A 15057-nucleotide genomic window follows, 5' to 3' on the forward strand; every position below is an offset into this window, starting at 1 on the left:
AGTTCTCACCTACATCGTCCATATAGGACGACTCGGGAACTCAACTCCTACCCCGGGCAGCTCACCTATCCCCTTATGCCCAGGGGAAAGGTATCAAGCCGTTTGACAGCTGATGCTGGCTGTCAAACCGGCTTTTACGCAAAACAGGCGGGAGGCAGCAAACAGCTGCGACCAGCGAAATCGCCTGCCACCGGAAGTCCTCCGATTGTTTCAGCATTATCTTCTGCATGTGGAGTTTTTATTATATATTTTGATACATTTTTCTTCATCACTCTGTATTCATGAATTTGCTTACTGTTTGCTTCTGTATATCTTAACAATGTACTTTTATAGATATAATACTTGATATTCATTAATATAATTAATAGTTTAATACTTAAATCAGTTTTGTATCAAAAAGCTCAAGAATGTATGTATTTGCTTTTTTACTGTAATAATCTATTTGTAGGCTGCTTTCCATTGGTAGAAATCTTGAAGGGCTGATGTTAATTCTGTTATCTTTGGCAATGCCATGAAGCTGAATATGTGAATTGTTTTTATGAAATCTTTTTCTAATAATACATTTCTTGTTCAAGGAGTTCTTGCTTGAAACAAACGCAGAAGCTCCTATTCAGTTACTATTTTTTTCTCATAGGAAGTCTCAGGGAATATTCTAAATTTTTTATGGAAAGAATTCAAAGTCAAATAATAGCTTGATTGGCATTCAAATGTGGCAAAGAACATAGATTTCCCTTTTTAATGTCTCTGGCACTGCATTGTAATCTGCATTTGCTATTGATAGTTGTAGCATTGATTCTGTAAAACAGTTTTAAAAAAAAATCTTGGCGCTTACTTTTAAATGGCAAAGAATGTTTATTGATTTTAAAGACCTAGAGGAGATCATATTAATCTACTGCTTGTATTTGTAGAGGATGTATGTCTAGAAAGGCTGGATTAAGATGTACTCTTTGATAATAAGTGGGAGACATATACAGCTAGTGCTCTATTCTCATAAAAAGTGAAAATTGAATCTTTCTAGATGTTTGTTTAATGCTGCTGTTCTGTAAAAAAAATAGAATTGCATGTTCTTTTCTTGGACAAGTGATCAGTTGCCAAGACACCAAACTTATATTACTGAATGTGGCAGCACATTTTTAAATCACAAGTTGGAAATTTACAGCTGAAATGTAGTAAAACCCACAAACAATTTTGGGGGATTAATTTTCCCCCCAGCAGATGGCGCCTAAATCCTGTTTTGAAACTCAAAATGAGAAATATTTCTTTCTATGTTCAGCCTTTTATAATTTCTGTGAGGAATGCCATGCTTAATCATGGGGTTTGTTGAGGTTTTTTAAAAAAAGTTTTATGAGCATATTTCAGTAGGAGTTGCAAGTGCGTCGATTTAAAGTTATGTCTTCTAGGAAAAGAAAAAAAACCAGCATGGAGAAATAAGCACATTTTCTTCTGTGGAGTATAGTGACTTTATATCAGATGGTGATGTTAATGAACTTCCACGTGGTATTAATTGAATATACATAGTGCTCAGAATTAATTTGCTTTAATAAAGCTGTTGTTTAGGCTTAATGATACAGTGTTGCTGTCAACGCTGCAAATACTGTATATTCTTGCTTTGACAATATGCAGAACTGTCTGGTATTTTTATAGTTAAATCAGGCAACAGTGAAAGGGGAGGAAAATAAGGAAAGCCCGGGAAAAAGGAACCGGAAGTGAATCACATCTTCCAAGTTAATTGGAAGATGTAAACCATGACCCCAAAATAGGGGAGGGAAAAATGCCTGGAATGTATGTGCAATGGAAAAGAAAATCAGATCTAAGCATTCCACCATGCCGTACTGACATCTCTGTAACCTTAATAAATGCTTTTAGGTTAAAAAAAATGCCTGAAAGTTCTTTAAAGTGTTTCGTTAATCAGACACATGACAGTTGCTTTGCAACCAGAGGTGTCAGCTTCAGTTATAGCACCATCAGGGAGCTTGGAAAAAAAGCACCACAACCCGTGCCTATAGCCAGTGTTCTGGATGGACTGTTGGCCTAGAGATAGTCCTCGACTTACAACTACAATTTGGACCAAATTTTTTGTTGTGAAGAAAGATGGTTGTTAAATGCATCATACCTATTGTCATAACTTTTTTTGCAACAGTTATAAAATAAATCACTGTATTTGTTAAGTGAACCACGTGGTAGTTAAGCAAACCTGGCTCCTTCCATTGACTTTGCTTGTTGGAAAGCCAGCTGAGAAGGTTGCAAATGGTGATCACATGACCCTGGGACTCTGCAACCATCATAAATACATGCCAGATGCCAAGTGCCCAGGTTTTGATCATGTGAGCCTAGGGAATGCTACGGTAGTTGTAAATGTAGTTGTAAATGTAAGACAGTTTTTAAAATGCTGTTGGAACTTGAAATGGTCACTAAAGGAATGGTTGTAAGTTGAGGACTATCTTAACTCCGTATCAGTTTTTCAGTTATTTTCAGCAAGCATTTTAGAGAAGAGGATGGCATCTGATCAGAGGGATGGAAAGGTGAGACTTGGATAGGTCAAGAATTTTATATAAAGATTAAGGACAGTTATGTACAAAAACAGAAGAACTATGCTGGAAGAGATCAAATATCTATTTAACTAATAGGCAGGGATTGTACCACTATTAGGACATGGGTTGAGTAATGCTATTCCACCGATGTTTCTGGTAACTGATATTGTGGAATTTATGGTTATAATAACTGGAAGCTATTAGTAGCCATGTTTTTCACCAGCCTATCCAATATCCATTTAAACCATTATAATTGCTTCAAGTTCCTACTTTGAATGTCTGAAGGATTAAACCCAGGCACTGCTTATTTCTTTCTTTCCTTTCGCAATTTCATTCTATCTGGCACATAATTTTATTTCTCCTTTTTATGACTGTTTTTTTTTATTTAAAATGGCTTCAGAACATTGTGGTCATTATCAATGAACCCAAGGATAATTCAGTGTTTGTTAGATTGCAGATCATTATATATTAAAGATATCTTATCTTAATAATTTCAGAAAAGACCTTAGAGGAAGTATGCTGAGGCAGGACTTGTAGAAATCAGACCTTGATGCTTGTGAACAGGGAATTTCATTTGTAAATGGAAGGAAATATTTCCAAACTCATTTCTAATCCAAAGATATGAGACTGATGTCCTCATTTTCTATTTTTATTTCATAGAACATTTTGTAACTTTCAAGTAACTGAAATTAAATTTGCAAAAATAATGACTTGACTGGATTCAATCATTTCTTTTTGAAAAAGGTCTATATGCAACCTCAAATTAATGAAGACTTCCAGATGAGAGAAATAAACAGCTACCTTAAAATGATAGATAATAATGGAAAACAAAGTGAATAATTGGAATTAAAATATATTGCTGAAAATATAGTAAATCTCTCCTATACTGAATATTGTCATATGTTTGCAAGCTCCCAGTTTTTCTAAATATTCCAGCATCAGTACTGATGTCCATGCAGATCTTTTTTTTTTTAATTGTTTAAAAACACTGACTTTTTCGCTCTACCATCTTGAATTAGTAGTGCTTCAGTTTTATTAGTGATAGTTTTGCTTTTTATTTATACTTAAAGCCACGCCAGTAGTTAACTTTGTATGCAGGATACTGGTATTCTCTGTATGATATGTACGTGTTATAAATATTCCTAATGAGTCTTGAGAGTGTTGAAAACAATATTACAATTGTTACATAATATTGTTCTTTAAAAAAAAGATATTGCATGTATCTGAGTAACACATTTTCTAGTATTTGTCATCAGCAAATGTTGCACCATGGAAAAAGCCCATAATATTTTAAAGGGAATTGTTGATTGGAAAATCCAAGCATTTATGGTTTCTGATACTATACTATGTATGTATAGGAATGAATGATTAAAAGAATCAAGGTCCCCCACAAAATCTCCCCCTTTTTAACTTTAAATATTTTATTCTTGTCTTAACTGCCTCCTACTGGAATATAATATTTATTTGGTTTTATGTTTTAATTGTACCCTACCATAGAGGGAGATTGGCAGGCTCCAAATTGGATACATAAATAGATAAAACATAAAAGTTAGAACATCTATTTTTATATGTAATAAACGCACTGCTTTCTGGAAACCGGCCCTTTTATAAAAAATGTATCCGTGTATGTGTGTTTAAAAAAGCTCTTAACTCTGTCTAAAATGTCATGCTGTGTGAGTGAAATGGACACCACAGTGTTAATTTTTTTTCAAAGCTGTTCCAAGCTGCACTCTGCATCACCATTTCATGGTCCAGCATTTTCTGCCTCATATTTTCTGCCCCCACCTCCTCCTACCCAGCCCCAATGTGAAATTTCAGCAGATTGTTATGCAAAACAGTTTTGTGTCTCTGTGTGACTGGGGAGACAGCTGTTAGTCCTAATGAGGAGTGCTAGCATTACAGTCTTTCTGTTGATTGAGACCCACAGAGGGAGCAGGATATTCCAGTTCAGGCAGCGGTGTGTGGTGAGAGAATGCCACTTTGTCAGCTGGAAGTACATGCTCTGGTGCTTCCTACGACAAGATAAATGAGTTTTGCTGGGGTTTGGCAGAGTCTGAACTTTTTCTGGAGAATGGTAGTAGCACACCAAACTCCCTTTGGGGAACCCACCATATCAGGGTGTCTTATGAATAATATCTCTTTGCCAACTTTTTTTATGCCCAAAGATACCTGTCATCCGTTGTTGAGTTATTAAAAGCCTAATGCCTTTTAGCGTTCCATTAACATAGAGCCTAATGATCTCTTGTTGACATTTTTCATTAATTTAGTTGAAGAGATGTTAACCACAGTTTTAAGTTGGCTACAGCTGCATAAGAATCCAGCATCCAGTGAGAGAAAAATAAGGGGAAACGTTGAACGACCTTCGCTTCCTTAGTTTGTTAAACTTTTCAGATTCAAGTGCACTTTGAACTGTATTTTTCATCATTAAAGCTCCAAAGAATGGGCAAATGCATTAACTGAATACTCTATTTAACCTCCTGCTTTCCATTAATTTTGTGTTTATACCTCAATTTAGTGGATAAGTTAAAAGTGTTGGCCTCGCTCCTGTATTGTTTGTCATTGGAGCAATTATGTAATAGCCTCATGTCAAAGCTGCAAATTATAGTACTTGAAAGTTGCATTAAATTGGAACAAAAAAACCCACAACACATTTTTTAAAATTTAGTACTATGCTCTCTTAATGAAGTATCATTTTTGGAGGATTTAAATTTGCAGGCTTTGCTTAATTAAATGTGGTCATTAAGGGATTGTTTCAGATGCATTTATGTAGTTGGTAAATGATCCATGAGAATTTCTCATGCTTTGTGAAATAAATGCATTTATTGATAAAAATGTATGACCCCTTTATCTGTTTATTAACCTACCTATGAAAGTGAGAATCTGGCAGAACTTTAAAATTAAACAAGTATGTTTTAGGGTAAGCTTCTGTAGGTGTATGCTTTCTTCATTTGATGCATGAATTGGAGAATATTGAAGATATTAGTGCAATATTGTGATAATTCTACAATGCAAATTGATATGCCATCTGCACAAGTGAAATAAAATGAATTTCTAGTTATCTGCAATATTTTTAAACCATCCCAATTATGGGCAGCATGAAAGAATCAATAAGCTGTGTGAAGAACCAGCTTTTTCTTGCTCCTGAACATTTTATGTGATACACAGGTTTATGTATAATAATAAACTATTGTTAATAAATCAATCTTGGTCTCAATTCCTGTCAGAAGAACTTGCGTCACATCTGTTATTAGATTGGAAGTAATCTTGAAAATGTCACAAGAACCTTGGTTTTTTGCAATAGATTAATAAACTATTCCTTTATTTGTTTTTTTTAAAGACCTTTCTTCCAAGAGCTTGCTAACTGGGGATATTGATGAAAATTTTTATGTAAAATATTTGGAAAGGTGGTAATGACCTTAGGTTTTAGTCTCTCCCTCTCCAGTTGAAATATTTGTAAATGATAATTCAGCAACATTTAAAATAAGAGCACCGTGAAGCAATATTTTATGATAGGCATTCAAATATGAGTGTTAATTTCAGGTTTTTTAGAAATAGTTTTGGGGTAGCCATATTCTTTTGTAGACTGCCAGAAAAAATATGGAATGCGTGATCTCCCAATTATTAGGTATGTTTGCCACCTTCAAATATTTATAAAAAAAATAAAGGCAGAACATAAATAAACATTTACAATCTTTTGCAAAAGGCAAAGAGCATTCTGTAATAAAATTTTATTTTATTTGCATAGCATTGGCATAAGCAGGTTTTCATGCATTTCTGCATATTTTAATATAATTGATTTTAATTGAGATATGATGCATGTCACTTAGTTATCAGAAAGACTGTTGCTGGTTTATCTGTTTGGTCTTCTGTTTTGTTATCATGGTTGATGGTCCTCTTGCAGATTCCTGTTCTTTCTTCCTTTTCACATGTTTTATCTTTAAACTATCTTCAGAAAGAACACCACTCTCTGAAAAATAAAATTCATGGTTGCTCTATATTCTGTCAGTATTTTTCAGAGCTTTATCTTGTGTGAATGAATTTTTATTTCTCTGTTTTTATTTTTTATTTTTCTATCTATATTTTTTATCAGGGTCTGGGTCTATAACTATAGCTGTTTATGACAGTCGATGTAGAGTAGTAGTTAAGGTGCTGGAGTAGGAGCGAGATACCCAAGTCCTAGTTCTCCCTTGGGTACAAAGTCAGTTAGATGACTTTGGGCTAGTTCCTCTCTCAGTGGGGGAAGAATGGTCTACCAACTAGCACTGCCCCTCAGGATAGGTTACAGTCTGTAATTCTCAATGGTGGATTGTTGATGATGGAGAATGAATAGCCTCTGTTTGTGTGTGTGTGTATGTGTGTAATAAAAAATAAAGGCTATTCAGTGCCACATGCTGTTAAATTAAATGCTATCTAATTGGAGTTTCGGTTGGTTTAATGCTTTGTATTGATCTCAGTCGGAGGGCTTAGTGGATAATTTTCCCTTGCACAGCCTCTCTATCATCTGCCCCATGTCAGTTTCTTTTCCTATGAGGTAAAATAGAGGGAATGATAGGTGCTTTCTTCTTTCGCCACTGTTTGCATTTTCTTTCAAGAAATATTGAAGTAGTTTGATTATTGCTTCCTATTTTAGTGTTTCTTAATTTTGGTAAAATTTTAATATTTGTATTTGCCATTTCTGCCATCTGGCCATATATTTAATTTCCATTTCTAATATGCATTTTTCCCCTTTAGATTATCCTTCAGGTTTCCAGTTCCTTCTCTGTTTTTTAAGGTTTGGCCTCAACCCATTTAGGTTCCAAAGGCTGAACTCAGAATTTTAAACTGAGCCAAAATGTTAAGTAGGACTGGAGGAAAATAATTCATATTTTGTTCATTTAACTTTTCCAACTACACTCACAAAGTGAGATAATTGCTAGAGTTCCATGGATCCAGAGATAACTGGCTGCATTTCTGGGAAAGGCCATAGTTGGTAATCACAAGGTATCTCTTAGCATCTGAGGAATTGGTAGACCAAAGGCCACCTTCAAATTGTCTATTAAAATTATTTACTTGAATTGAATTTCAGTTTATTTTCCCTGACTTGTTCCTAATTTGTGAAGTTTACTGCCTCTCTTGGATCCACAGATGTAAGCCAAATATAATCCATATATTAATGTTTTGGGTTTTTTTAATAGAAACTTTCTTGGATTAATTGTTAATTTTAGCTACATTATTGTTTGTCAGCTACCTATAGTCCTTTGATATTTGGAGTGGCCTTGAAATGCCATTAAATACATAGATTTCATTCCAAAGCTTGAGGAACGATTTCATTCCATGTTAAAAACAACGTGAGAGAGAATTCACATTTTGTGAAATAGTACAGTAACTTACTTTAATAAAATCAGAGCAATAACCAAATAGTTTAATTCACACCAAATTCATCCATATTCTTGTGCTTAATGGAAGGTATGAAAAGTTTCAAAACAAGAATCGTATTATTTTTCTGTTTTTAGCAGCAAAGGCTCTGATTGCTTACCATTGGAAATATCTGGATAATCTTGCTTGAGAAAAAAATGTTTGGATAAGGATTATTCTTTTGCCCTGCTTGAGAGGTCTCTGATAACATCCACCAACTTAAAACACAAAATGGGAACTCATTATTGACAGGTTTTATCTGTTTGACAAAGGACAAAATGACTTCTAGAAGGATGTATGGAAAATTTAAATGGCTTGCAGTAAGAATGTAAAAGCTATTGTGTGTAATGTGATGTATAGAAACTTAATGTCACTGCTTTGAAATGGTCAGCCATTTAAATAGTTTAAATAAATAAATGAGTATTGCAAAAATCAAATAAAATATGAATAAGCATGCATACATGTTCCTGCACAGACACATGGTAGTCTACCAGTGCTTTTTAAGACAACCTTTTAAAGAAAGGAACATAATATTTTATTGCTATAATATTACATTGTGACATCAACATAAAACAATTATTTGCAAAGTGTAGGAGAGATTTGCATGTTTGTCCAGTATCAAAAGAACCACATTGGAGTTGAGGGAAGAACAGTTAGAGAATTGCAGCCATAGATTGGAAGAGAAGATTTAAACAAGGAAATGGTTGGGTTTAATTCCTGAGAACTAGGTGGCTTTTCAACTATGAGTTATTGTGCACAAATATTGTGGTATTCCTGTTCAAGCTTTTTTAAGAATCCCCAGTAAGTGGTGGAACCGGCTGAATCCCACCATTGGTTCAGGATCTTTCAATGCAGAGCAGGTAAATCTGCTTGAAGGTTACCTCAGTCAGTCAAAAGCCCATAAAACAGGTCTGTTCACTAGTCCCTTTTATATGATCACAGCCCTGCTTTGGCAGAGAAAGTATTTTGCATATGTTGTGTTCAATGGATCTTTTGTGCTCAATGGGGCCCTTGGTATTTTCAGAGCTTGGTTGTTTTCTTCATTACCCAAAATACATAACCTCATCAATGCTAGATGATGCAGTGCTGTTTATATACAAGTGGTTTATCCTGTCACTGTTGGTGAAGTGTTCTTGGTAGTTCCTTGATTAAGCTGCAGTTTAGTTTCATTGGTTGTCTTGAGTAGTTCCTTGATTTGGGGTACTGTTTACTCTTATTGGTAATGAAATGTCTGCAAGAAAACGTTTCAAGAGCCCCAAGGACCCTACAGTTCAACTCTGAGCTGCAAGTATTCTCTCTCTTTTTTATATATATATTTTTGTGCTCCAATGAGCAGTTAGAGTTGATTTCCTGTATACATATATCTTTTAATGCAACCGAGACTGCAACTTTGGGATGTAAATTAGGATGTAAATGCAGAGAAGTAGAAAGAATAAAATCATTCCCATTTTAGGGCAGAAGTTCAAAAGACATTTGAATGGTTGCTTGAAAGTAACAAGCTTTTAACAAGATGAATAATTCTAATGCATGATGAAGGAATCAAATTGATTGTTGTCTTGCCGAAGAGCGGCACCCTCTGCTAGCATGAGTATATCAGTACCTAATGCTTATATTTTGGGAGATTCAGTATTCTCGTTGCTCTGAATGTGTAGTAAGTTTGGAGATCTTCCTTGGAACCAGGGGCCATTTGTAATTGCTTATGCCCCCACGCCAGTTCAGACACAAAGGCTTTATATAATTGGGCTCTGAAGGCATCTAGTTCATGCCACATAATTACCCTGACCAGCTCAGTGGCACTCTGATGCAGCATTTAAAAACTTCATACCACTGACACAATGGTATTTGGATCTAATTAGACTTTAATTTGATGTCAATTTAAATTAAGAGGCCTTGCACATACTAGCCCATTGTGACTTGGGTAATACTAATCTCAATCAGTAAGCTGAATACAACATGAAGTCAGATTCTCACAGTACAATAGAAGTGACAGGAGCAACTTGACACTTTAAATTAAAATTACTAAATTCCAAGCAATTGATGTGTGTGACCCCAAGCTATAACAGGATAGGTCATTAAATGCGATCCATAGAAATTGAGCTGAGAAGCAGACTCTAATGAACCAGGGAAGGAAACTAAAGTGCTTTGTTAGCAGGCTGTGTAGGTGAGAGCAAGCAAGGAGCTTTGCAGTAAAAGAAATAATTTGATGAATGGATGTTTCCCTTGTTTCTTCAAAACAGCCTTAAAAATCATGGCAACCAAGATTTGCCCATTAGGGCAAAAGGATGAAAGAAATAACAAAACCCCAGTTAATACAATGGTTAATACATTTCTGGTTATTGAAATTAAATATTTTTTTTTCTTCACTGTAATTCAAATGTGGCAGATATTTTCTTTAATGATTTAATTTTAAATAGATCAGTATTATAACAAAAATTGGGTGTCCTATAGTCTTTTTGTGTAGGAAAGACTATACATAATATGTGTATATGATTTAGCATGTAGTTACAAAATTATATCCCCTTTTTTGTGTGTGAAAGAAGCTATTACTTTGACATATCTTATTATGTTAAAAGTATTAAACTACATGCCAGGGTTCATAATTGAACCCAGAGTCCAGCAGCTAGCTATTGTGCTTCCATGTCGATAATATTCCTTGCTGTTTCTCAAAATAGTGAGGATGGTACTGTAGATTTAAAATTGCTACTGAATTCTCAGTAACATTGTTAACTGTGGTTCTAACTTCTTTCTTTCAAGCACCGTGACTTCAGCTGTTTTCACTGTGGGGGACAATGTAGTTTCAGGTAGTGATGATCGTACTGTGAAAGTTTGGGACTTAAAAAATATGAGATCACCCATTGCCACTATTCGCACAGACTCTGCAGTAAACAGGTAAGCCATAGTCCATTTAATCTGGTAGACATTTGTTTAATAAAAAGTGGTGCTCAGATCACAACATATTTTAAGAGTTAGTAGAAAATAATAGAAAATAGCTACTGTTTTGAAATGCCCATTTTTTCTTAATTTCTTCCTGAAATGCATTGTTGTCTTTGGCATCATGGTTTGAAAAATAGCATTCTAGTGTGGCAGCTAAAGACCGATTTTTGTCTAATCAGTTGTGCTATTTTGAAACAATGGCAACTAAGCTTTGCCCATTAGGTCTTTGGTGCCATGTGCTTTTGGACCATTTTTGCAGAAAAGGCTTTTAAATTAATGCAAATTGATCACTTTTTTTTTAGTATTTGGGAGTGGAATATTTGTGATCTGCGTGTTCTTCTCCTTAGGATCCCTCGCATTTTGTTTGATTTGAATAATTTACATGCAAAGGATCCATTTATACTGGTGTTTTCTCAATCTTGGCAACTTTAAGATGGATGGATTCTGGAAGTTGAAATCCAGTCATTTTAAAAGTTGCCAAGGTTGAGAAACACTAGTCTACACAGCTAAAGTACTTCAGATGAATTGCGTGCAACTTTTCTATTCATGGTTTTAGCAGAGACCCTTAGTGCTCATTCCATTAAGTACTAACTGCAGAGGGGTTTTTCTTTCCTAAGGGAATCAGGATGGACCTTGTCTGTATAAGTGTGAGCTTCAGAGGGTTTTTTTTTGTCTTTAGCAAAAGACTATGGGGTATATCTGGTGATGTCTTTGTGAATGTCTATGATACCATCAGCACCAGAAACAAACCATTTTTTTGTAAAATAAAAATAAAAATTATATTTGTGGGAACTGTGTGTAGCATGAAATTCCAATTAAATCACTTTCAGTGGCCTTGAACTACTGTCAATTCCTAGCAAGCTTTCTAATTTATTTTTTTTTATCTCCTCTGCACAGGATTAATGTTTGTGTCGGTCAAAAAATCATTGCCCTTCCACATGACAACCGACAGGTTAGATTATTTGACATGTCTGGAGTGCGATTAGCACGTCTTCCTCGTAGCAACAGACAGGTAGCAGAACTTTAGTTATTTCTTTAACATCTCTTTCATTCTTCCCTTAAGTTATTTTTCTGCATGTTACAAAATATTTATTATTTAGTTGAAACCTAGCATGTTGTTGCAGAAAACCACGCAATTGCCATTAAATTAAAAACAGTTGTACTCTTTTCCTCTACGGATAGACCTTGACTTACAACCCTAATTGAACCCAGAATTATTGTTGAAGTTATTGCAGTCATAAGTCGAGGCATCAGTTACAGCCATTTTTTACAATAGTCATTAAGTGAACGCTACGGTCATTAAGCAAACACTACAGTTAAGTGAATCCATTTTCCCCAATGGGCGATTTTGCCAGAAGCTGAAAATAAACACTGGGAACAGGCCAAAAAAAAAAAAAAAGGCAAATTGTGTGATCACGTAACTGCAGAACACGCACTGCAAATGGTCGTACAGATGAGCCCAAGTGTATATGTGGCTGGTGTAACTTCGAAAATGGGTCATAAGTAGTTCTCAGGGAGGCCATCAAAAGGGTTTGGTATCTTGCAAACTAAAACTCACTGGATTTGAGACCCTGTTTGGATTTAATTCTAAATGGCCTCACCTTTTAAAGCAGTGGTGGAGAGCCTCTTGGAGGTCAGTTAATACTTTTAGCAGCCTAAAGGTTTTTAGGAGCCTAAAAATTTAGGCTCCTAAAACAGTGAATAATGATGCAAAATGGGCAACACTGTGTCACATATGTGGACAAGGTCAAGACTTTTGGTTTTCTCCTTGAAATATTTTCTTTAACTTTGATTGGCATGGTAAATTATGGATACTATGGATTTAAACTTCAGTCGTTGGCTATTCCTTGTCTCAAAAGGGCTGAAATTGTGCTGCAGTTAAGCAGTAATATTGGTCAGTGGGAGATCTTAGGTTAAGGAAACAGGATCCAGAGATTTCTCATTCATATTTTAAGCTCTAAAACTTAGCAAATGTAAGAGATGTAGACTTCATTTCCCAGAATTCCTCAGCCAGCCATACCATAAAGATCACCATATGACAAATCCCTTGTCCCAAATGACAAGTAGTAGACCAGCTACCCGAACCCTCTTTAATAAAACTTTTTGATATGTTTCCTCTGCCATCATCATCATAATGATGAGCCTGGTGATAGAACAAGTTGGAACTATCTCATTACAGAGATTCAATTAAAAGCAAATTTGATTTCTTCTGGAGTCAGGTGAAACTGTTTTATTTAATAAGTTTCTTAGGTGCAATAGAGACTGGCAGTGTCCTGTTACTTTTTCCCCCCAGTTCCTATTTTTTAATGTACTGAGATCTTAAATAATCCAGTAACAACTTGAAATGCTTTGTGAAGTGTGAAAAACCCTACTTTATGCCCTTTTTTTTTTAAAAAAAGGGCTTTGTTTCTGTATTTGTTTCTGTATCTAGGCTTGCGAGTGTATGAAGTCATTTATATAATGTTTATTTATTTTCTTATATTTATATTCAGCTTTGTGCTGAAACTCAAGTGGTTTATATGAGGTGACCTATATTTTTATACTCATCGCAACCCTGAGATAGATTAGATTGAAAGATGATGATTGGTCCAAAATCACCTCGAGAAGTTGAGAATATGGTTCTCCTTAGTCTTAGTCTAACATTTGAGTTATTTATATTTCTTGCCATTGTATATTAAAACATTGAACTGGGACTAAGGAAAAATTTCCTGACAGTTAGAACAATTAATCAGTGGAACAACTTGCCTCCAGAAATTGTGAAAGTTCCAACACTTGAAGTTTTTAAGAAGAGACTGGACAACCATTTGTCTGAAATGGTATAGGGTTTCCTGCCTGAGCAGGGGATTGGACTAGAAGACCTCAAAGGTCCCTTCCAACTTTATTATTGTTATTGTTTATTGTTATTGTTTAAGTTAGTCATGTGAATGAAGTCACTGTAATGTAACAGCCAAACTATCTCTCACAAAAGGATTTTTTTCAAGGCTGTTTGTACAAGCTTGTGGTTTGTACAAAAAAAGTCTGCTAATTCCAATAACAGATTTTTGAATGTATCACTGCTTTGTGTGATTTTACATCTAAAAAGCAAAGTGTATTAAATCTGACCTAGAGTGTTCATTTTGAGAAGTGCAGTCACAATATACTAGGTTGAGGAAGGATGCTGTCCATTTTTAGTTAGGCTGTGGACATTCCGTACCCATAGAGTTCAGCCCAAACCAGTGTTTAAACAAAAGGTTTAAAGTTTATTTCAACATACAGATAGTCCTAGACTTACAACCACAATTGAGCCCAAAATGTCTGTTGCTAAGTGAGACAATTGTTAAATTGTCTTGAATGCATTTGGGTCAATATAAAAGGGGGAAAAATGACATTGCCATAGGTGTATACTACAGGCCACCCAACCAAACAGAGGAAATAGATGAACTTTTTGCTAGTCAGCTGACTAAGGTATGTAGGAAGCACATCACAATAGTAATGGGAGACTTTAACTACCCTGACATTAACTGGGACACAAACTCTGCACCAAGTGGAAGATCAAACAGGTTCCTGGCAAACCTAGCAGACAACTTTGTCTCCCAAAAGGTAGAGAAGGGAACTAGGGGATTAGCCATTTTGGATCTAATTCTCACTAACAGAGATGAAATGATAGAAGGTGTTGAAGCCACAGGAACCTTGGGAGGAAGTGATCATGCAATATTAGAATTCAACATTATGGAAGCACAAGCAATATAACACAGTCAAACTTGAAGTCTTGGACTTCAAGAGAGCTAATTTTAATAAACTTAGAGAGGGCTTGGGAAGGATTCCATGGAGGAGAATCCTCAAGGGGAAAACAACACAAGAAGCTTGGGAAATTTTGAAAAGTGAGATAATAAAAGCCCAGTCTAGCACAATACCAACAAAGAGGGAAAATAACAGCTCTCAAAAGAAACCAGCATGGCTGCATAAAGAACTCTCTGACAAATTGAAAGATAAAAAGGACAAGTATAGAAAGTGGAAAGGGGGGCACATAACTAAGTCAGAATATCAGCAAATAGCCCGAGCCTGCAAAGATGAAGTGAGGAAAGCCAAGGCTCAAAATGAACTAAGGCTTGCGACCAAAGTCAAAAATAACAAAAAAAGCTTCTTTCAACATGTAAAAAACAAGAAAAAAGTGAAGGAAATGATTGGTCCATTAGTGGGTGAAAGTGGCAAGAAGGTG

General features: G+C 35.3%; 1 protein-coding gene across 1 annotated transcript in view; it reads left to right on the plus strand.

Annotated features, from left to right (window-relative positions):
* Nucleotides 1–15057, plus strand: part of WDR37 (WD repeat domain 37) — a 36448-nt gene that overhangs the window by 18848 nt on the left and 2543 nt on the right. Inside the window, exons 11-12 of the mRNA XM_015811498.1 lie at nucleotides 10680–10814; nucleotides 11757–11871. Of these exons, the coding sequence (XP_015666984.1) occupies nucleotides 10680–10814; nucleotides 11757–11871 (250 nt within the window). The remainder of the gene's footprint in view (nucleotides 1–10679; nucleotides 10815–11756; nucleotides 11872–15057) is intronic.

This window comes from Protobothrops mucrosquamatus, unplaced genomic scaffold (assembly GCF_001527695.2).
Source record: "Protobothrops mucrosquamatus isolate PMUCROS unplaced genomic scaffold, P.Mucros_1.0 scaffold42, whole genome shotgun sequence".
NCBI classification, from domain to species: Eukaryota; Metazoa; Chordata; class Lepidosauria; order Squamata; family Viperidae; genus Protobothrops; species Protobothrops mucrosquamatus.